This window comes from Dermacentor variabilis, chromosome 8 (assembly GCF_050947875.1).
Source record: "Dermacentor variabilis isolate Ectoservices chromosome 8, ASM5094787v1, whole genome shotgun sequence".
In the NCBI taxonomy this organism is placed as follows: Eukaryota; Metazoa; Arthropoda; class Arachnida; order Ixodida; family Ixodidae; genus Dermacentor; species Dermacentor variabilis.
The window spans coordinates 78,512,043-78,533,175 of NC_134575.1; the positions used below are offsets into that span (position 1 = coordinate 78,512,043).

General features: G+C 44.6%; 1 protein-coding gene across 2 annotated transcripts in view; it reads right to left on the minus strand.

Moving 5' to 3' along the window:
• Nprl3 (GATOR complex protein Nprl3) overlaps positions 1–21,133 on the minus strand; it is a 36,607-nt gene that overhangs the window by 11,987 nt on the left and 3,487 nt on the right. For both annotated transcript variants that reach the window (XM_075702405.1, XM_075702404.1), the window contains 6 exons: positions 16,905–16,980; positions 14,751–14,859; positions 5,349–5,383; positions 4,618–4,774; positions 2,578–2,684; positions 1,186–1,315 (listed from right to left, as the gene is read on the minus strand). In XM_075702405.1, coding sequence (XP_075558520.1) covers positions 1,186–1,315; positions 2,578–2,684; positions 4,618–4,774; positions 5,349–5,383; positions 14,751–14,859; positions 16,905–16,980 — 614 coding nt within the window. The remainder of the gene's footprint in view (positions 1–1,185; positions 1,316–2,577; positions 2,685–4,617; positions 4,775–5,348; positions 5,384–14,750; positions 14,860–16,904; positions 16,981–21,133) is intronic.

Consider the following 21,133-nt stretch of genomic DNA (forward strand, 5'->3'; position numbering starts at 1 on the left):
AAGCAATCACAGTAGGATTAAGAGCTTCAGTAAAGCTAAGATTTGTGTTCTGTCCATATATGAATTGCATATAAAATGCTTAAACTGCTTTGAACTATGGCAGCACCTCATTAGTAACATCTATCCAAGGGCTGTTTGCAATCATCATCAGTCTAATTTCAATGCAATACATAGACCCATGCTAGAAATATCTAATCAACTCTGGCCTGCATTAAACAAACATAAGCTATATAACTCAAATTTTCAGAACTTACATATATATCCTAAGTGTCTCTATTGACCTGGTTTAGCTAAAAAGCTACATATACCGTTAACATCCTATTTTTCTTACTCCCTAGGGGCTGCAAAACATCTAAAAAATCGGGCAGTCCAAAAAAACCAAATGAATGCAGTGGCTCAAATCCCCACAGGTACATCCGAAATAGCTCTGAAGGCCTGCTAGTACACTTACTAGGCATATCGGTGCTTATACTGTGACAGGATTGGACAGGAGATGGCAGGTGCATGTGTGTGTAATTAAAATATACACACTGTGTCCCATGACAGTTGCCCCTTTCCACTCTTAATATGCATCACTGCAATACACTGTGTATGCTTGACCGCGTAACATCACCGTGTTGCAGCGAACTTTAGGGAACTGACATAATGCAATGCTTAACCCTTGCCGTACTTTCCGTGCTTTGAAGCCATTGGCAAGGATGACAAAGGCAGTGTCAGCAACACTGCTGACAGTGGCAAATTCTATAGATGAAAAACATGGCACTGAACAGATGAAGGCTTGGTAGCGAATGTCGAAGCAGCGAGGCTGGTTGCTCTAGTTGCCGCAGCGGATGCGGCCACTAGAGGGATCATCGTGAGAGAGCGCTGGTTTGATGCTGCGAGATAATCAAAATGGCAGCGGTGATGGCGTCGATTTTAGCCATTTCTGACCTGGATCTGACCTGGATCATGGCAAGACATTCAAAAAATCAGATGGCAAAGGGTTTCAGCATCAGAAATCTCAGATGTCCTTATACATTAGCTTTATGGGATACAGGGTGGTGCCACAAACACATCTGAATTATTGGGCATTTCCAAAAAACTTGGTATCTGAAAAATCGGTCGTTGACTGTACACCACTTCAAGTGCAGCAATGAATGCAGCTAACATCCGAAAACATATGTACAGACTACACTTGGGACATACCCGCTCATTCTTCAGGTCCATAGGGTCATTCAGCTGGGACAATGATGTTGGCAATGAGAACTTGGACATAAATGCTGGCAGGGAGACTCCAGGGAACATCTCTGCAAACCTCTCGTGCACCGGAGATTTTCTGGAAGTGAATTAACACATTTGTTTCAGTCATGTTAACTCCATTACAATGAAGCTCAAATGACATGGACCAGAGCATTAGAAAACATATTTAGTCATCCCAAATGTACCATGTTCATATACATAGAACGAAACCATTGATTTCTGCTCAAAAGGAAATACTAGAAGGAATGTCAACAACCAGAGGATAATTATGCACCAGCTGCACTACCCTAATCCATGATTACTGAGCGCATGTCATTCACAGTATGATCTCGTGGACAAGCTGCCAAGCGAACAAGCAGCCACTGAGAAAGAACAGATTGAGTTGATCTTGCAAACTATGTGAATACACCACCATAACTTGAAGGAACAGTAGCTATGCCCCATACACACATTGTTTCGAGTCAGTTTGACAAAAAGAAATGCTTATCGAGAGCCACGTACCAAAGGCAGACTCTTGGTGCCACTGTTAGTAGAAAAAGCTGCTTCCCCAGCTGGCTTCAAGGCACAGATAGGGTTATCATAGCAACAAGGTAATCATATCGAAAAGACATAGCAAAAGGCCATAAAGGAAACTCATTGCAAAAGCCGAAAATTGGACAGCCGAAAAATTGGGCAGTCCAAAAAAAACGAACGCAGGCCTTTTCGTGCCCCTAAGGGCTCAAATCACTACAGGCACATTCTAAATGGCTCTGAATGCCTGCCAGTACACTTACTAGGCATATAGGTGCTCGCACTGCGGCAGGAGATGGCAGGTGCATGCACATATAATTAAAAAATACACACTGTGTCTTGTGACAGTCGCAGGCTTCTGGCTAACCGTGCTGTGTGATCTTATTGGTCTGTGCAGAAATGAAGATCAATCTTTTCTTATACGCCCCTTCAGCATTCAAAAATCACCATCAAGTAAGCTTTGTGATTGTGTTTGGGCCATACTTTTGTCATTCAACGATGAAAGTCAAACTTTGCATACCGCTTTGATCCGAGTTGACGACAGAGAGTTCATAAAAGAAAGAAATTTTGGACTATGGACTCGGCAGTCATGCGAACAGAAGGCCATCAGAGCCCTGCTGCATTTTTTCAAGACTGGGCTCAGTGGCCTCCTTTCAATGTGCTGTGAATGCTGTCATGAGCGTTCTCTATTTCCCTTTTCTACCTGCTTCCCTCAGGATAGGGTAGCAAACTGGATGCAACCTGGTTAACCTACCCAACTTTCCTTTCTCTCTCTCTCTCTCCATCGAGCAGTCTAGCTAAGGTTCCAGTGCGATCAAACCAACTCACAGATTGGTCGGCGCATTGGGAGCAAGGACGTAGCAGTTGCTCTCGCACAGAGGGTAGATGATGGTGGCCTTGGCCCAGTAGACCAGATGCGCTGACAGCTGAAATACCTGAGGCAATGAATCCTCCTATAAGCAATCCAGCCAAACACAGCCCGCAGACAATTTTCTTTAAAAGTAAATAATGGTAAAGGAGCATCAAACTTAACTCCTTTTTGAACACATGAAGCAAAGTAAAATTCTCACTCAAGCGCGTGGCTCGATTAAAAAGCTAACAGTATGTGTTCGACAGAAGCTTGAGAAGGAATTAAGGATCACCCCATGAACAAAGAAAAGTCATGGTTGTAACATTAAGACTGTAAGACAACTGTGTGCATTATACCTAGAGCAAATATTGTAGTTGAGAGTAACAGGAATAAATGAAGTTTGGCTGGCCGTGCGCCGCGTAGAGCAGATAATTTGTGGTGGTCCTTTAGAGTTATACAATGACTGCTAAGGGAAGGGAAGTGCAGTCAAGATTGGCATAGAACTAGGTGACGTGATGAAGGAATTTGTACAGGCATAGCATGAAAGTGGCAGCTACATCGGAGGCATAAATAGAGACTGCAGAAAGAGGCCCACAGTGGACATAATAAATTGTAGTAGAGTTGTGAGCTGAGTCAATTGGTACATATTCTTGAGAATTAAACCAGCAAAAGACGAAGAACAGACACGAGACATGGCACACACAACGACTGGTCAGCAGTCCTGTGTGCTACGTCTGGTTTGACTGGTTTAATTCTCAATAATAAATTGGGTTTGCGATGATAACGTATTCTGCTTGTTCTGATATACAGTCTACATCCAATTTTTCGGACTCCCTAGGGGCCAAGAAAACGTCCGAAAAATTGGGAAGTCTGAAAAAACAAATGCATGTCTTTTACTACGCCCAAGCGCTCAAATCATGACTGGCACGTCCGAAATAGCGCTGAAGGCCTGCCACTTATTACACAGTACACTTATTAGGTTTACTGGTGCTCGTACTGTGACAGGAGATGGCAGGTTGTATAATTAAGGAGTGCATAATGTGCCCCGTGACAATTGCCGCTTTTCACTCTTGGTATGCTTCACCACAATACTTAGTGCATGATTCGCCGCGTAACATCACTATATTGAGGCGAAGCTGACTTTTGAAAACCAGCATTATGCAACGCATTGTGCTTTTCAAGTTTTAAGCCATTGGCAAGAATTACAAAGGCAGAGTCGGTGCCATTGATAACAGCGGCAAATTGTTTCAATAAAAAAACACGGCACCAAGCAGCAAAAAGCTCTGTAGCGAACATCCAAGTTGCTGGGCCTAGCATTGCTGCGGTGGTGGCTACTGCCAGTTGATCTGCATGCGAGGGTGCTTCTTTGAGGAGGCGAGATAATCAAAATGGTGGTAGTGGTGGCTTTGATCAATACCGTTTCGGACCTGCGATCATGGCAAAAAGTCCAGAAAATCAGACGGCGAATGATTTTTGAGCCCAAAATTTCAGACATTCTTATACATTGGCTCTACGGGGTATCATGGCAGTGCCGTGAAGGCGTCCGAATTATCGGGCATGTTCGAAAAATCGGGTGTCCAGAAAAACTATCACTGACTGTATTCCAGAGTTCCTTACTTGCAGTATGCTACAGTGTAAATAGCGTTGTATAATTAACAAGTAACTACATTATCCTTTTGTTTTTTGTTCATACCTCTGTTCTTCTATAATGTTTTCTCTGCAGCTTACTTGCCTTTATATTTGCGTTTTGTCATTTCTCCCTAGTTCTTCAAGGGCCTCACAGCAAAGGCTTAATAGCTGTCCTTGCAAACTATATAGATGATTGATTGCCAAAAGAGATATATTCAAGAAATGGAAATGAGAGAAGGCAGACTGGCTGTAGCACACAAGAATTAAAACTATTTCCCCTGTAGTAGCACCAGATGCACACAGGTGGAGCAGCGATGTATCATAATTTGCTCAACCAGCTACATTAAGTTCCCCAAGCAACTTCAAAGACGTCAGAACACCACACATGCCTGTCGCAGGGTAAGATCCGTATCTGCAGCCAGTTGCACCAGGCTGCGCATTGGGCTTGCCATGTGGATGAGTCGGACAAGTGCAGATGATGCGTCTGTAGGTAGAGATTCCACCAGCTCCCTCGGGTCCACCAAAAGCAGGAGGGAATGGTATGGCCTGAAAAGTATGGCATGTCCTGGAAATGCTAATGCATTCTCATAATCATCACAGGTGAATTTTGCAACACGTTTTTAATTTCGTTTTTTCTTTCTTCTTGTGCATGCGTACCTACCCCCTAACTCTACCTCCCTCCCCAAGAGAGAAACTGCAGAGTATAAGGTCATAAACGTAGCAGCAGTGCCCTCATATTCTGTGCAGGAAGAAGAATTTCGAAATGATCTACTGGTACGAACATTCACAGAAGGCAAGAATAATAGCTGCCATTATGTTCTCAAATGGAACTTCAAAAAAATAATCTAACAATGATGTCAACGTAATGCTCTTTTTGTAGGGTGAATGTCCCTGTGTTAAACCAGCATGCTGCCCATCTATAATGCTCATATAGCATTGCAGGTTCGGCATAATATGTGATTAATATCTGCATGTTTCTAGTAAAGCGCTACAAGTGAACAAGAAGCATACGTAAAACCACAAACAAAATAGCACTTTGTTTGCCAGTCACCACAGTTAATTGGAATAGAACATTTCAGTATGCATAGCATAAAAAAGAACACACAATGCAAATGCTCACCTGAGTTGTGTCAGGCACTTCTGAATAGCTTCGGCCTGTTGAAACAGAAAATGAGTTCACAGTTATTTAATGACCCGCAGTGTCAACATGTCCACAAAAATATCATGATGCCTCATAAGCACAAAATCCGTCTGTGAGACAACCTTCTTGGTGTGCTCTTGTTTTGCTACACCAACTTCTTCCAGTTCCACCATGCAAAACAGTCGAACTATAATAAAACATTGTATATAAAGAAGTAAATATAAAACTTGGTTGGCCATTCGTTATTTGAATAACACTTTTGCAGCTATGATGAAAGAAAAAATCAAGAGCCATTCCACTCTGTGAAAATGGATGAGCAGCAAAGCTGTTTAGTACATAGCACAGAGGCGACACAATTTTAAACAAAGGTACAACCACACATTTATTTATATACATTTGTGTGGACTGTGTGTGTGTGTGTGTGTGTGTGCGTGCGTGCGTGCGTGCGTGCGTGTGTGTGTGTGTTTGTGTGTGTGTGTGTGTGTGTTTGTGTGTGTGCAGGGTGTCCAACATTACTTGAGCCAAAAATTTAAAAATGAAAGGCATGTTGGAAGCGAATTGAACTGAAAGGTCGGCTCCAGTCAAATGATGGCAAAAATGCATGCTGCTGGCCGAGCGCTGCCGAGGAGATAAAGAACGCCCTGCCGCTTCTTCGTCATCAGTCTCGATGCAGCCGACCTTGTTCACCCGAATGCACGCTTGAGAGCAGCACAATACCACTGCGCAAACGCTCCGTTATGTGGCTTTTTTCATATTTCGTGGGCTTTCTTTGCAACCCGGAAAAAAAAGACTACATGAAACGTAAGGTAAAGGAAACAACTCCATCGGTGGTTTCTGAAGGTGCTCCACAAATCTGCGTATCATACTTGGGGTCCTCAGCCAATTATTAAAAAGTTGGGTAATTAAACTTAATTATTTAGCGAGTTATGGGAAAAACAAAAAATTGCCTGAGTTACTATAGGCTATTTTGAATAGTATGCATGTGGTTCAATTTGCTTCCGATGCGCCTTTCATTTTTAAATTCATGACTCAAGTTATGTGGGACACTTTGTATGTTGCCACATGCGCTCCTGTAGTTTTTTGACTGCCCACCTTCGGCACTGCTTTGTCATCGTGTTTTTGTTGTAGCGCAATGACGCACCAGCGATTTCGTACTATTCATGCATCCTTGAACTTTCGTTAGACGGGCCCGTCAGATAAGATTGACGCACATGCTCGAAGGTTCTTGGAGCAAGTTATGAATAACAAACGAGTGAGCTGTCGAGATGGATTCAACACGCGACATTCAAGCTTGATACTTCCGCCACCACTGAGTATTCTCGCGGGCACAAGTTCACCCAATAAACTGCATCAGTTTATTGCTCTCCGACTCATTATTCTGACTTTCTTGTGCACTGCGACAACTATGTGACAACGAATATATATATATATATATATATATATATATATATATTGTTACAAGGAGTTGTGAAGAAATGGTTTTATTTACAGGTGATGGACGATGATCGTAGCATGATCATAGCGCAGTCCGGCCTCTCAAACTCCTAGTTCTCTACGTCTTCCCTCTTCTTGTCTGCGCCTTTCGTATCCGTTACATTTCTACGCAAGCAGACGAAGCCCGTGGGGCGAGTCAGGATGGACAAGCAGGGTAGAAAGGCTTCAGGCGAGCAATATGAGTCAGCTGAGTTCTGCTTGATCGCCGACCATTGCACAGGAGGCGAGCTATGACGTAAGTGAGTTCGCTCAGGCGGTCCACAACTACAAATGGGCCTGAATATTGTGACAAGAACTTTTGGCACAATCCACGCTTGCATTGCAGTGTCCAAAGAAGGACCAAGTCACCTTTTTCCAATGATACTTGTATGTGATGGTCGTCGTATCATGATTTCAAGCGACTTTGCGAGGCCAGAGTACGAAGACAAGCTATTCGACGGGCTTCTTCGGCGAGACACAATGTCTTCGATACAGAATCGTCACTGTGCAGTACGAAGGGTAAGAAAGTGTCCAGAGGGCTTCGCAGTAACCTTGCATACAGGAGATGAAATGGGCTATAGTTCGTGGTTTCGTGTTTTGTCGTGTTGTATGCGTAAGTGATAAACGGAAGCACGTCATCCCAGTTCTTATGATTGGAGGAGATGTACATGGCAAACATGTTGGTCAGCGTTCTGTTCATCCTTTCAACGAGGCCACTGGTCTGTGGATGATACAGCATGGAATGATGGAACTGTGAAGTGCACAAACGAAGTAACTCTTCAATGGAATCAGCAGTGAATTGGCGACCACGGTCGCTGATGATGACATGTGGTGGACCATGACGAAGGACCACGGAACGCAGCAGGGAGACCGCCACGCAAGCAGCAGTGGAAGACGGTATGGCTGCAGTTTCTGCATACCGTGTAAGATGGTCTACGCAGACAATTATCCAATGGTTCTTGTTGTTAGATAACGGGAATGGACCCAAAAGGTCAATGCCTACTTGATCGAACGGCGTACTGGGCGGTGTCAATGGCCGAGGGGGACCCGGGGCTGCGGTGGTCGGTCGCTTGTGATGTTGGCACGTTTCACAACTAGCGACATAGCGCTTGGTTGTTTCATACATTTTGGGCCAGTAAAAGCGCTCCTGCGTGCGGTGCAGCGTACGTACGAAGCCGAAATGGCCGGATGCCACATCGTCATGCATGGCGCGTAGAACGTCAGAGCGGAGACTCTCTGGGACAACAAGCAGAAAACCCACTCCATGCCCGGAGTAATTAGTTTTGCAGAGCAATTTATCACGGACAGTAAAGCGACCACTGCCTTTAGAAGTACGGGCAGCGACAAAAAGCGGATCGAGGGTAATATCATTCCGTTGTTCTCGCTGAAAGTCTGCCGCGTCAGGGAACGCAGAAGTAACAGCAGCGAGACAGTCGTCAAAATTCTCAGCATCGCAGTCGGTAGTCGCAAGAGGAATCCGAGAGAGGCAGTCTGGGTCAGCGTGACGACGGCCACTCTTGTACGATACCACAAAGTCGTATTCCTGGAGGCGCAGTGCCCAACGTGCGAGGCGACCAGAGGGATCACACAAACCGACCAGCCAGCATAAAGAATGATGGTCGGTGATAATCTTGAATGGTCAACTGTAAAGATAACACCGAAACTTTTGTATGGCGAAAACGGCTGCCAGGCATTCCTGTTCCGTAACAGTATAATTTCGTTCAGATTTGCTCAGGCAACGGCTGGCATATGCGACATGTTCTGCGCCACTGCGACGTTGTACAAGCACCGCTCCTATCCCGATTCCACTAGCATCAGTGTGAACTTCAGTCGGGCAAGATGGATCGAAGTGATGCAAGAGAGGTGCTGACGTTAGTATAAACTTCAGTTGAGAGAATGATGCGTCACACTCTGGTGTCCAATTGAAGGATGCATTTTGTCGCAAAATACTTGTCAATGGGTAAACGATGTCGGCAAGCCGGGGAACAAAACAACGAAAATACGAACATAGGCCAATGAATGAGCGGAGTTCTCGTGCTGACTATGGTGGTTTGAAGGAGCTCACCGCTTCAATCTTACGAGGATCGGGTCTGACGCCATCCTTGTCGACTAAGTGTCCCAGGACCAGTGTTTGACGTTTGCCGAACTGACACTTTTTTGAGTTTAGAACCAGTCCAGCTTTCTCAATGCAGTCGAGAACGAGGCTGAGGCGTTCGTTATGTTCTTCTGCACTTGCGGCCAAAGATTACAACATCATAGAGGTAACACATACATATCTCCCACTTTAGACCACTTAGTACTGTGTCCATGAATCTTTCAAAGGTGACAGGAGCATTGCAAAGGCCAAAAGGCATAACATTAAATTCGAATAGGCCATCTGGAGTCACGAAAGCAGTCTTTTCCTTGTCGGCAGGGTCCATAGGTATTTGCCAATACCCCGATCGCAAATTAAGTGTTGAGAAGTAAGAAGCAGCGTGTAAGCAATCAATGATGTCATCGATTCGCGTTAGTGGATAGACATCCTTCTTCGTCACTGCGTTTAGATGTCTGTAATCCATACAGAATCTCCAGGAGCCATCTTTTTTTCGGACCAGGATTACTGGGGCTGCCCATGGACTAGACGACTCTTGAACGACACCTTTGTTCATCATCTCCTTGACTTGCTCTGCAATAACTTTGCGCTCGGACGATGACACTCGGTAGGGCTTCTGGCGGAAGGGGTGTGCTGAGCCGGTATCTATTCTCTATCTATCTATTCTCTATTATCTATGAAGGGGTGCATCTCCATGCATGAAGTCAAATGCAGCCTCATGCCAGGCAAGGACCTGTACTAGTGCTTGCCATTCCGATGTACCGAGAGCGTTGCTGATCATGCCAAGCATTAGCTCTTCAGAATGGCGATTATCGCAAAGAGAGCAATCTGTGTAGACGTCCGTAATTAGTGCCGCTATTGAGCTACATGCGCAGTGGCGTAGCTAGGTCGTCTGGCACCCAGGGCCCATAGGTCTTCTGTCCCCCCCCCTGGGTTTAGCCGGCGGAAAGGGTGTCTTCAGACGTATATGACACCTCCCCCCCCCCCCCAGCTGGGCCCTTGCACCCGGGGCCCACGGGCCCACGGGCCCACGGCCCCACGACCCCCCGGCCCCCCCTGTTGCTACGCCACTGTACATGCGGCTTTATCAAAGAGAGCAATTTTCATACCGCGAGGAAGGACAACCGGCGTGGCGGAACAGTTCAGCACCCACAATATGGCAACTCCTTTCGTCATGCACACGACAGAGCAGGGCACAGGTATATTTTTTTTTAGCACAGTTTATGCGAAGAGGCCTAACTACAAGGTCAACACAATCAGCATCAACAGTAGTTGCCCAAACACGAACGGGCGTCAGGCACCACGATGGTGCAATCACTTCATCAAGAACACTGAGTGTGTCTGTGTCCCTGTCTTCACCACTCGAGCTTTGTTCGGAATATGCAGATATAAATAACTTGTTCAATGATATTTCGCCACAACCGCAGTCCACAGAAGCGCCGCACTGTTCAAGAAAATTGATACCAAGAATAACATCGTGCGAGCAATGAGAAAGAACAAGGAATTCCGACACAAACACTTTCCCAGCCAGCAAAACACTCACAGCACAAACACCAAGGGGATGAAGCCACTCGCCGCCTACTCCACGAAAGGTAGTACCGTCGTTCCAAGAAAACATAACTTTGTGGCCTAGACGGTTTTTGAAAGCGAGGCTCATCACAGACACAGTTGCCCCAGTATCAACTAACGCCATGGTCGGTATTCCGTCAATCAAGACATTCACTTTGTTTTTGTACATCACAACAGGTAGAGATATTTCTTGCAAAGACCGTCCGGCGACCACACCTCCATTGACCACGGATGCTAGTTTCCCGGCGGCGGTGAGGAAGAACGGTGCCGAGGGGACGGAGAGCGACGGGGACAGAGAGCGACGGGGACGGCTATTTAGTGGAGTCAAACTCCGCTCAGATGCTGGCGAATCGCTGCGTCTGGTCTCGTGTGAGAAGTGATCCCTTGGAAGCAGATCGGTCGTCCGCAAGTCATATGAAGTACGGGTTCCGGATGGCGAGAACATCGATGGTGTCCTACGTGATTGACGGGCTTGGCAACAATACCGAGCTATATGGCCCGTGGAACCGCAGTTGTAGCACACAGGACGGTCGCAGTTCACAGGGTCTTCCTCGAAACGAATGGTAGACAGCTGCGGGTGGCGACAAAGTTCGTTGTCATGTGGATAACGTGCCTCTGCTGCTTGCTGAAATCCGTTATATCTTTCATAAGTCGCGTCGTGGTAGTAGGGTCGGTGCTGTTCTTGTCGCGTCCTGACAGAAGTCACAGGGCCTTGGGGGTAAAAATGCGGCTGCTCTCGTTGTGGCCAAGCGTCATAAGCAGGGCCTCTGTCGTAGGGACGTGGCTGCTGTCGGGGCGCGAGTTCATAAACCTCAGTGCCCCTCGCCGCAGGATACGGGGAGAAGGATGCCACGTTTGGCTCAAAATCTGGTGGTAGGCGGAAGCTATGAGTGCCTGGATGTGTCACTTGCGCGTGCAGGCTGAGTTCTTCCCGAACTATTTGTCTGATAGTTGATGCAAGATCAAGGGGCTGGTGGCTGTCAACGCTTGCAACTGTCGTCACATTGGCTAGCCTGCCAAACTTCAGCGTTATGCGCCTTGTCTTTAGTTGCTCGAAAGTGCGACAGTGCCGAATCATGTCCGTGACGGAAGCCAGGTTGTCTTTTGCGATGAGGAAATTGTAAACATCCTCGGCAATTCCTTTTAGGATGTGCCCGACTTTGTTTTCCTCGGACATTCCAGAATCCACCATCCTACACAGTTTTGTTACTGCCTCAATGTAGGTCGTGCATGTTTCGCCTGGCACTTGCGCACATTGCAGTAGCGTCTGTTCTGCCCTTTTCTTTTTCGTCGCAGAGTCGCCGAATCACTCTTTGATTTCCAAAACAAATCTTTCCCATGTTGTGAACATTTCCTCGTGGTTCTCGAACCACAACAATGCAGTATCCGTTAGAAAGAACACGACGTTCGAAAGCTGAGAAGTGCTGTTCCACTTGTTGGCGGCACTCACCCGGTGGTAATGGATGAGCCATTCCTCGAAGTCTTCGTCTGATCTCCCGGCGAAGGGACGCGCATCTCTCAGTTGCAGAACAGAACTTGTCGGGGCAGCAGTTGGAATGGGCCGTTGTTCGTCTGCGTCGTGGGACATATTCAGCTCCGGTGGATTTGGTGAGAGTCCAGCAAGGCGACAGCTCCGTCATATAACTTGTGGTTCAGCCTCCGTCTTCGGGTGTCGATTACCTCGCACCTTCCACCACAACTGTTACAAGGAGTTGCGAAGAAATGGTTTTATTTACAGGTGATGGACGATGATCGTAGCGTGATCGTAGCGCAGCCCGGCCTCTCAAACTCCTCGTTCTCTACGTCTTCTCTCTTCTTGTCCGTGCCTTTCGCATCCGTTACAATATATATATATATGTATATATATATATGTACCCGCCGTGGTTGCTCAGTGGCTATGGTGTTGGGCTGCTGAGCACGAGGTCACGGGATCGAATCCCGGCCACGGCGGCCGCATTTCGATGGGGGCGAAATGCGAAAACACCCGTGTGCTTAGATTTAGGTGCACGTTAAAGAACCCCAGGTGGTCAAAATTTCCGGAGTCCTCCACTACGGCGTGCCTCATAATCAGAAAGTGGTTCTGGCACGTAAAACCCCAAATATTATTATTATTATATATATATATATATATATATGTATATATATATATATATATATATATATATATATGATATCATCATCAGCAATGACTCATATGTCCCTAAGCAAGCAAAAAATGCAATGTGTCATCCCTTTCGTAACGCAGAGGATATATATATATATATATATATATATATATATATATATATATATATATATATATGACACGATAGTATCTATATATATATATATATATATCCTCTGCGTTACGAAAGGGATAGATGACACATTGCATTTTTTGCTTGCTTAGGGACATATGAGTCATTGCTGATGATGATAGTTTTTGTTGACGCAGAACAAAAAAGCATGAAAGCCTAGCCATAAACAGCTTCGCTGTAAAATGCAAGCCAATATTTCTTGCAGCAAAACAATATGTGTTCAGTCGACAGCCCAAAGTACATATTCTGGTAGCTACTTGGCACGATCAACTTGAAGAACAGCACATTCTGGACGTGTGTGCGCGTCATGGCAGTGGCCTGGCTTGGGTAGTCCGCTGCCAGCAAGCTAATGTGCCAATCCCGTGTGAGAACAATGATCACACGCTCACATATTAACAAAGGAACAAGGCCCATTTAAAACTTACTGTTGTTGTATAAAGTATGTATTGGCACAGCAAGCCACTGACGAATGAGTGAAAGTAACAGGAGAGCCTTTGCTGGCTCATTGTAGATATCCTGCTTTCATTTCTGTCACATAGACCTGAGTGCAATTTTCCCCCCGCAAATATCAAAGTCTATGCTTATAACAAATGTTGAATATAACAAAGATACTATCGTGTCAAAGAGCTGGCAGGTTTGTACAAACATGTAGTTTTCCAGAAATGGCTAGTACAATATGTTTAACGGCAAAGTACAGCATCTCAGAGCAGTAGCTGCAATGAAGAAAGCATAATAGTGTAACGTAGATTGAAGACGAGTCTTACAAAATAGACGCTTCTCTTTAATGGCGGGCCAGAAGTAGAGCGTGCAGCTTACGTGCTTCGTCGTCTTCCACTCGCTTCTCGCTTTTTAAGGGATTTGTTGCTATTTGACATAACACACACAAAACACAGTTGTACAAATGACTATTATTTGAGCAGTTCCTTTCTGCCTTGTCTGACTGAAGAAAAACTGTCATGTGCATGCAAGTTTCTTTTATGCACACAATTTCAAAAGTATATGAGCCGAAATGTTTAATGGCGAAGCACTGTTAAACATCTTGTCCTAGCCATTTCGGAAAAACTGCACGTTTGTGCAAACCTTCCAGTTGTTTTTTGATTCAAATGACAGTGTGGCTAGACGGTACCACACGTCTTGATTCATTTGCTTGACCAGTGTCGAGTAAATGGCCAGTTGCTATTGTGCATGGTCTGTGTTTGTCTCGCATTTATGTGCCAGTGTTCCTGTTTGTGACTTCAGTAGCATGACTTAATCATTCAATGCAAAATGTTGCAATGTCACCAAGTATGACTGGCACACTACTACATATTGCCTTAAAGGGTGATACGACTCCTCTCGCTTCCCCTGACATTCGTCTTCCCCACATGACTCATGTCTCCTAACGGTCAACTTTCCTACATCACATGAACACGACGGTGGAAGTCTGTGTAGTTCTGCAGCTATGACAAAACATAATGCATGTGTTCAGACGCTAGCGACACTTGACATTGTGTGTAACTTAGGTGCAGGAGGCATTTACTATCCCCTTTTTCGCAGTGGCTGTCTACACACAGGGACCAACCGGCGACCACTCACCAGTGAATTTCACAGAACTATCCTGCAGATGGCTTCTCAATAGACTTTGAAGAGTCGCGTAGCCGTGGGCAAACGCGTTCACTCGGATGCGCTTCTGTTTGTGAGACCCCGACCACAAATGACTTAGGCCTCAAAGTCTAGTATGGGCAACAGATTCGCTCAGTATCCTTGGGTGATAACTCGAACTCCCTCGATTCCTCGGCATGCCTCAACGAAGGACTATTTCTTGCATATCGGCTAGCTACCATTATAGTATAGAAGGAACAATAAATGCCATTTTGTATGCTCGCACTGCTGAGCTGTTGAAGTCTTCAACCCTGCAGCCTACAGCTGGAGTTGGTGCACGATGGCACAAAATAAAAAGAAGCAAGTCACCTTGACACAGCTTCTCGCCAGGTGCAGCCGGTGGACCTTGTGTGGTAGGCAGAAGGAGACGTTGATCCAACGATTGATGTGCAGCTGTACTGAACCACTGCTGTGCAGCCTGCAATGACCACAATGTTGCTGCAAGTTGCCAAAAAAACTGAAAACTATTTATCAGAAACTTCATTAGAAACCTGAAAGTTGTGCATAGCGGCCAGTTGGATAATGAATCAACTAATTTTCACTAGTTGTTCTTTAATTATTTACCATAGTGCACACATAACACTTGCAATCAGTGCTCAGGATGTGTCCACTAGTAGGTATTGAATAATTGAATATTGCACCGTGTCGCAAAGGTGGGAATCGCCACACAGCAGGCAACTCACACCACATGACTCATGGGGATACAAAGTAAGAGCATCATCTGGCACTAAAATATAAATGCCACCATCTGCTCATGTGTGTAACTGCAGCGAGAAAGAAGGCAAAATTAAATGTGCACTCGTGCCTGGATCACATGCGCATGCCACGCATGAGTGGAGACACACGAGACACTGAGGCAAGCACAGGCTTATTCTCTGCTGTCTGGCAAATGCTGCAGAGTGCAAGTAGTTGCTCTTACATAAATACTGAGCAGTAGTAATTCTAAGACAGCCCTTGAATGTGGCATGGTATTTTTCCATGAAATGAGCCCGCAGGTATGAGTTTTGCATTATTTGGTGCCATAGTACATAAAGAAGGCTTTTGGGGAAAACAATTAGCAGAATGCCAACGCTTTTCACCACAACTTTGGGCATAGATATTTTTAACCTGGTGTCAGTCTCAGGATTCTTGCTGAGTAGATATGCCTTGAGACGTGGGCACCTTCGATTCCACAGTACCAATATGCACTTAGGTTAGTAATTAGTAAAGGTTAGTCATCGAGATCTCACTGGCAAACATTGTATTAATTCTGAAGCTTGCAACCGCTACGACTTTGGGCTAGCAAAAGTTATTTTTGCTCTGATATTGCTTTATATAATATTGGAGACAGTTGTCCCTGAAACAGCCCGTACGTGTATACAGTGTAAGATCCCCATACATTCCTTCCTGTGCCCATCACGAGGGCTCCACAAACCTTTGCTGGTCAACAGTAAGAAATTAAATTAGACAAAACACCTCGCCAAGCAAGTCTCAAAGGCAACCAAGCACATCATTTTAAAACTGCAGTACACATGCAAAGTTCATGGTGCAAAACACTCACTGCTACCACATTAATTTTGGCACTCGCTTTGACATGCTAAATGACACGGCTGTTTAATCATGAGGACATGGGCAACTAAGTACAGGCCCACTTCATAATTCATAAGTGCACTTCATCGCATTACCCACTTGCCCAAGCAAGGGTGGTAACCGTCTGTCACGTGCGATCTCACCGCAGCAGCCCCATCTACATTTCATTTCTACAATTCTACAAATCTACGCTTTCCACCTCAGAAGACACACAAACACTTAACGCAGGACAATTACCTTCAACATGCGCACTAACTACCTTGCACAAAAGGCAGCATTACAATTGGGAAAAGCGCCTGCCGACAGATTATGACCAAGTATTGGCTGCGGACAAGGTGCAAGTGTGTCTTCAGATAGAAGATATAAAAGGTGTTCGCACCACCGTTACCACCAGACAGAGGTCAGCTTGGCAAACAAGATTACAGTTCTGCAGGATCCACTAAAATCCGAGTGCACCTATTCATCTCAAGTGTGCCCAAGAAACCTCGTACAGTGTCGAAACGTCTGCTTTTTTTCACCTTGGCTTGATCAGTGACCACAACTTCTTAATTCACCACACAGTTCCCAGTCATTGTTCGAAGAAGACTGCCTTAGTAAGTAATGTCGAATGTTGGGCTAGTTGGTGATTAGCCATCATACCTTGCTGGTGAAGCAGCACACTGACACGGACACAGTGAAGACGCACAAGAAAAGACGACACTCGCTGCATTCGCAGCTATTTTATTTCAGAACACATACTTCATATTTATATACCGACGCCTGAGGGTGCGCAGATGCCTTCTAACATCACTTGTAACACATTGCTCAGGCACAATTTTTTTTTTCTTTCTCTTCCATGTGATTTATGCCACAATGTGTCATTGAGCTCTAATAAAAACAACAAGGCCAACTTACTCATTGTATGCCCGCTGCAAGTCCCGGGCCAGCTGACTGCGTTTTAGGATCAGGTAGTATGGTGATTCCCCACTGTCTGGGTAAGTGCAGATAACAAGAGACAGCAATAAGCAAGTCGTATTTGTCTACAAATTTGCAGTGAAATGCATTGGTGGTCTGCTCCTAATTTCCTTGAATGCATTATCGTATGTACTCTATAATCTAGGCCAACCCCCATCATCGGGAAGATCAGCAGAAAATACAAAAAAAATTTCCTCGAATGTAAGCCAAATGCAAAAAAAATATTCATTTGACTGCAACAAGAATATGCATTTTGTTACGTTTTGTCGATATGTTTAAGTAGACAGTTGTCTGAACTTGCTTTGAGCAATGCCCCAAATGTTTGCAACCTCACTCACCTTCCTATAATGTTAGACACTTCCATTTCTCATGGTGTTTTGAAGAAATTGGCTCCTCATGGTGCCAATTTTTTCACATTACAGTAAAAGCCATGCGCTTTCCAGCACAGTTGAAAAGACCCTTCTGTTGTCTCATCTGTACTGTGGCCGAAAGATGATGTTCAGAGTCTGAATTTTATCATCTAAGCTGACCCACAGCTTTCATACAATATTTTTCCGAGAAAAACATTGGCCTACATTCAAGTAAATATGGCGATCCACAAGCGCAGCCCTAATTTTCCTCGAAAAACTTTGCGGTACACAGAACAGGTACAAAGCTATGTAGAACACCAATGTATTTTACGATGCATTTTGGTAGCAAATGTATCCAAGCCAACTGGACGTACACTCCAGAATCGAAGACTGGGCAACAAACTTACAAAATTTACAAGCTAACTAGTAATAAATCATTTGTTAAAAAGACTTAGCAGCGATTCTTCAACACTACATGAATTTGAACAGCAAGCAAGATGAAATCAGTTTCTGCTGCAAGTTATAACCTTGTAATGCCCAAACACAGTTCCACATCACAAAAAAATTATAACTTGTTCATCTTTATTTTTGGCCATGGAGTGCATGTACACATGACAAACAATGAAATTTCACTTGACTTATAACTTGTTTAGTAGAGTAACTAATCAATTATTAATTGGCTTAACGAACTATTTAGAACTAAAAAACTCAGTCCAGCATAACAAAAACGCTACAAAAGGCTATGCAATGTTTCCCAAGCATAAACAAGATTTCTGAGGTATAGAATTCAGTGTAGCAGATATATGTTGGCTCAACTAGAAAAAATTGCATGAGCTTATTTTGAACAGAAACGCTCTGTATTTCACAAATTACAGATTTCACAATAAGGGATCATGTGCAACTGAAGGCGGTACTCTTGGTTCTTTCCTTTCAGGGACGCAATCATTTTCACAAGGTTTCGCATGACTACGACTCCCGGCACGTCGCCACCTTCTGGCAACAGCATTCCAGGTGCAGTCGCAAGCATGCCACCTTAGCACTGCATCAGGAACCCGAAAGTAAATAACCGAGAATGCTGCCCTTGAACTAAAAGAGGACAAACTGTTACACTGAACAGAATTTACTGGCTCAACAGCCCAATATTTACAGTGCGATGGCATGTTACAGTGAATAAATCCCCTGCGGCTAAGCAGCACAAGAAAACGCACACACAGGGAACATTGGACAAGACAGTGTACCGACGTCAAACTAAAGTTTATTGCGACGTGCACAAATACATAGGCAGAGTATGAGCACTATCACACAAAAATAACAAACAGCAAGCAAAAAAAAAAAAACAAAGTCATGATGCATCCAGCAAAGCCTTCCTTGGGCGACATGACTGAAGCCTGGCTTACACACTCATCACCAGCGTTTAATAAATGACATGCCTCAATTATCGATCTAGTAAGATCATTCTTGTCCTTAAACAACTCCGTAGTCTCCTGAAACTTAGGATAGCATTAGCACGAGCAGCAGTGCGAGGCCAGATGGGCTAAATCACTCTTTTTTTATTGCAGATCTATATATTGCTTCCCACATGACAAAGGCATGAAATAGACGAGGCTTGTTGCACACCTGACAGAGGGTTTCACATGCTTCTCCACACAGCCGCTTCGTGAGATAGTCGCATCGTTTTCAACTTTTTGCTGCAATGCAGAGCACAAACTGCCCAAATGCAGAGGTGCTGAAAACAGGATCCACGCCATAGCGACTGGCCACCTCTTATAGGCCATGCAAGAATTTATTCACATACGGGACTGTCTTTACACATGCAGGTGATGGTGCGCGGGCCTCCGTTTCCTTGACCATACTTGACTACATTTACAAATCTTTTACAAGCGGACACAACACAGTGCTCGGGATAGCCTGCAGCCCTTCACCAGATGACTAGTAAAACCTTGATTCAACACATGCACACGATTATTTGGCGCAGACAAACAAAAAACAAATGCCATTCTTCACAAGCTTACATTGTGCTAACACATAATTAAGAAGTGGCTTTTCGAGTGGGGTGAGTACACTGAGCACACATGTTTATTATTACACTTTTTTCCCTAGGCAGCACAAAGGTGAACTTCAGGCCAAGACACCATTCCTTAAACATCTTGAGAACATCTGTGGCCTTGATGTTGAGTTCAAACTTCTCCAAAGACAGCAAGTAATCTTCAATGTACCAGTACACTCAGAGCTAAACGACTTGAGTTGCACTGAATAGACCTGTGGACACCACTGAAGAAGATACTGCTCAAGATGGGTGCCAATTTAAAGGGATACTAAAGACAAGTACTACGCCAACGTGGACTGTTTAAATACCATTCCAGAAACCTCGCAACGCTTGTTTGATGCTAAGAAAAGACTTAGTTTACGAAAAAATTACATCTGAAGAGTCCGAATTGCAACTTTAATCTCTGGCCACTTTACCAGGGAGTAGTCACATTGAAATAAGCCATCACAGTCCTTGGTTGCCATTGGTGAGTAAAGGAGGAGGAATAAACATTTATTGATAATAAAAAAAGAAATGGGGCGAGAAAGTGGTGCAGGGTGAGTCCCCCGGTAAGTACAATGATGGCCAAAAGACAGTGTGGTACAGTTCTTTGTACAAAACGTAAATGTGCAGCCATGGAGAAACCAAGTCAAGACAGAGCAGTGAATGTGCCACTGCACCTGCTTTTGGTCAAGTGGTGTAGATTGTTCGGGCATTTTGTGACATCAGATGGAAGTGTAATTCACTGCTACTTGCAGTTTGTGCGAGTTTCGCCAACAAAACCAGCGCAGCACTACACCATAACAAAACTACTGAAACCCGAAAGCGCGGGTAGCAAAGAGTCGAGTGAAAACAAAACCTTACTGCCCGCATCGTAGTCGAGGGTAACGTCAATGAGCTTTTCTTTGTTTTTTTTAAGTGAAATAGAACTGTACAAGTAGCTTTTTTTTTTTTCATCTTATAATGCAATACAATGATTTTTTTATTATGAGCGGTTGAGCACTAGTAACAAAGTTTAAATGAGGAGTGCCTTTGTCATAAGGCAAGTACTTGGATGTGCCAGGGAAGTCTCTAATTGTGTCCTGTATTTATCTCAATTACTTGATTACTAAGGCTCTGTTTACGATAACATTGATGCCTTGGTGATTCTGAAGCACTAATCTATCACTTTAGCTTGACTTAATATATGCCATTAGTGTCTCTTTAAATCCTATGCAGATCCCAGAATCCTGCACGATGAAACTGTTGGCCCGTCCAACCGAGGCAGAATATGAACCAAAGCTAAGCAACATTGAAAAAGCTTCGACAGGCACTCCGCACTTTTGTATAAACACAAGCTTGTCCTTCTCTTCTGTAGTACACTTCTTAACAGACTTCAAAAGCTCAGTATGCGGTATAAAATAAAACAGGTCTCCCATTTCAATATACATGGCCTTGGAAGTGTCCCGGATTGTGCTCCGTAAGGAATTCCACTAACACATTGAAACTATACAACAGGAAGGGATCCTTGACGTCTAACGAGGCCAAATTCAATGGCAGGAAGCTGGAAACATGGTGTTGTCAAGTGCCTCTTTTGAAAACTACGGCTCCCAGGGGCATCCCAGTTTTATACGTCTTAGTGACGTACAGCACCTGTGGTTTCACTAGCTTAGGTTTGCATATGGATGCCGCTAGGTCCTCTAAATTACTGACGCTTAAGCAGTGTCATTGCCTGCACCTTCACCTTGGCATCCACAAGCTCGAAGTTCTTGTCAACTGCATCACGTGCCTTTTCTGAGAATGCGCTTTCGAAA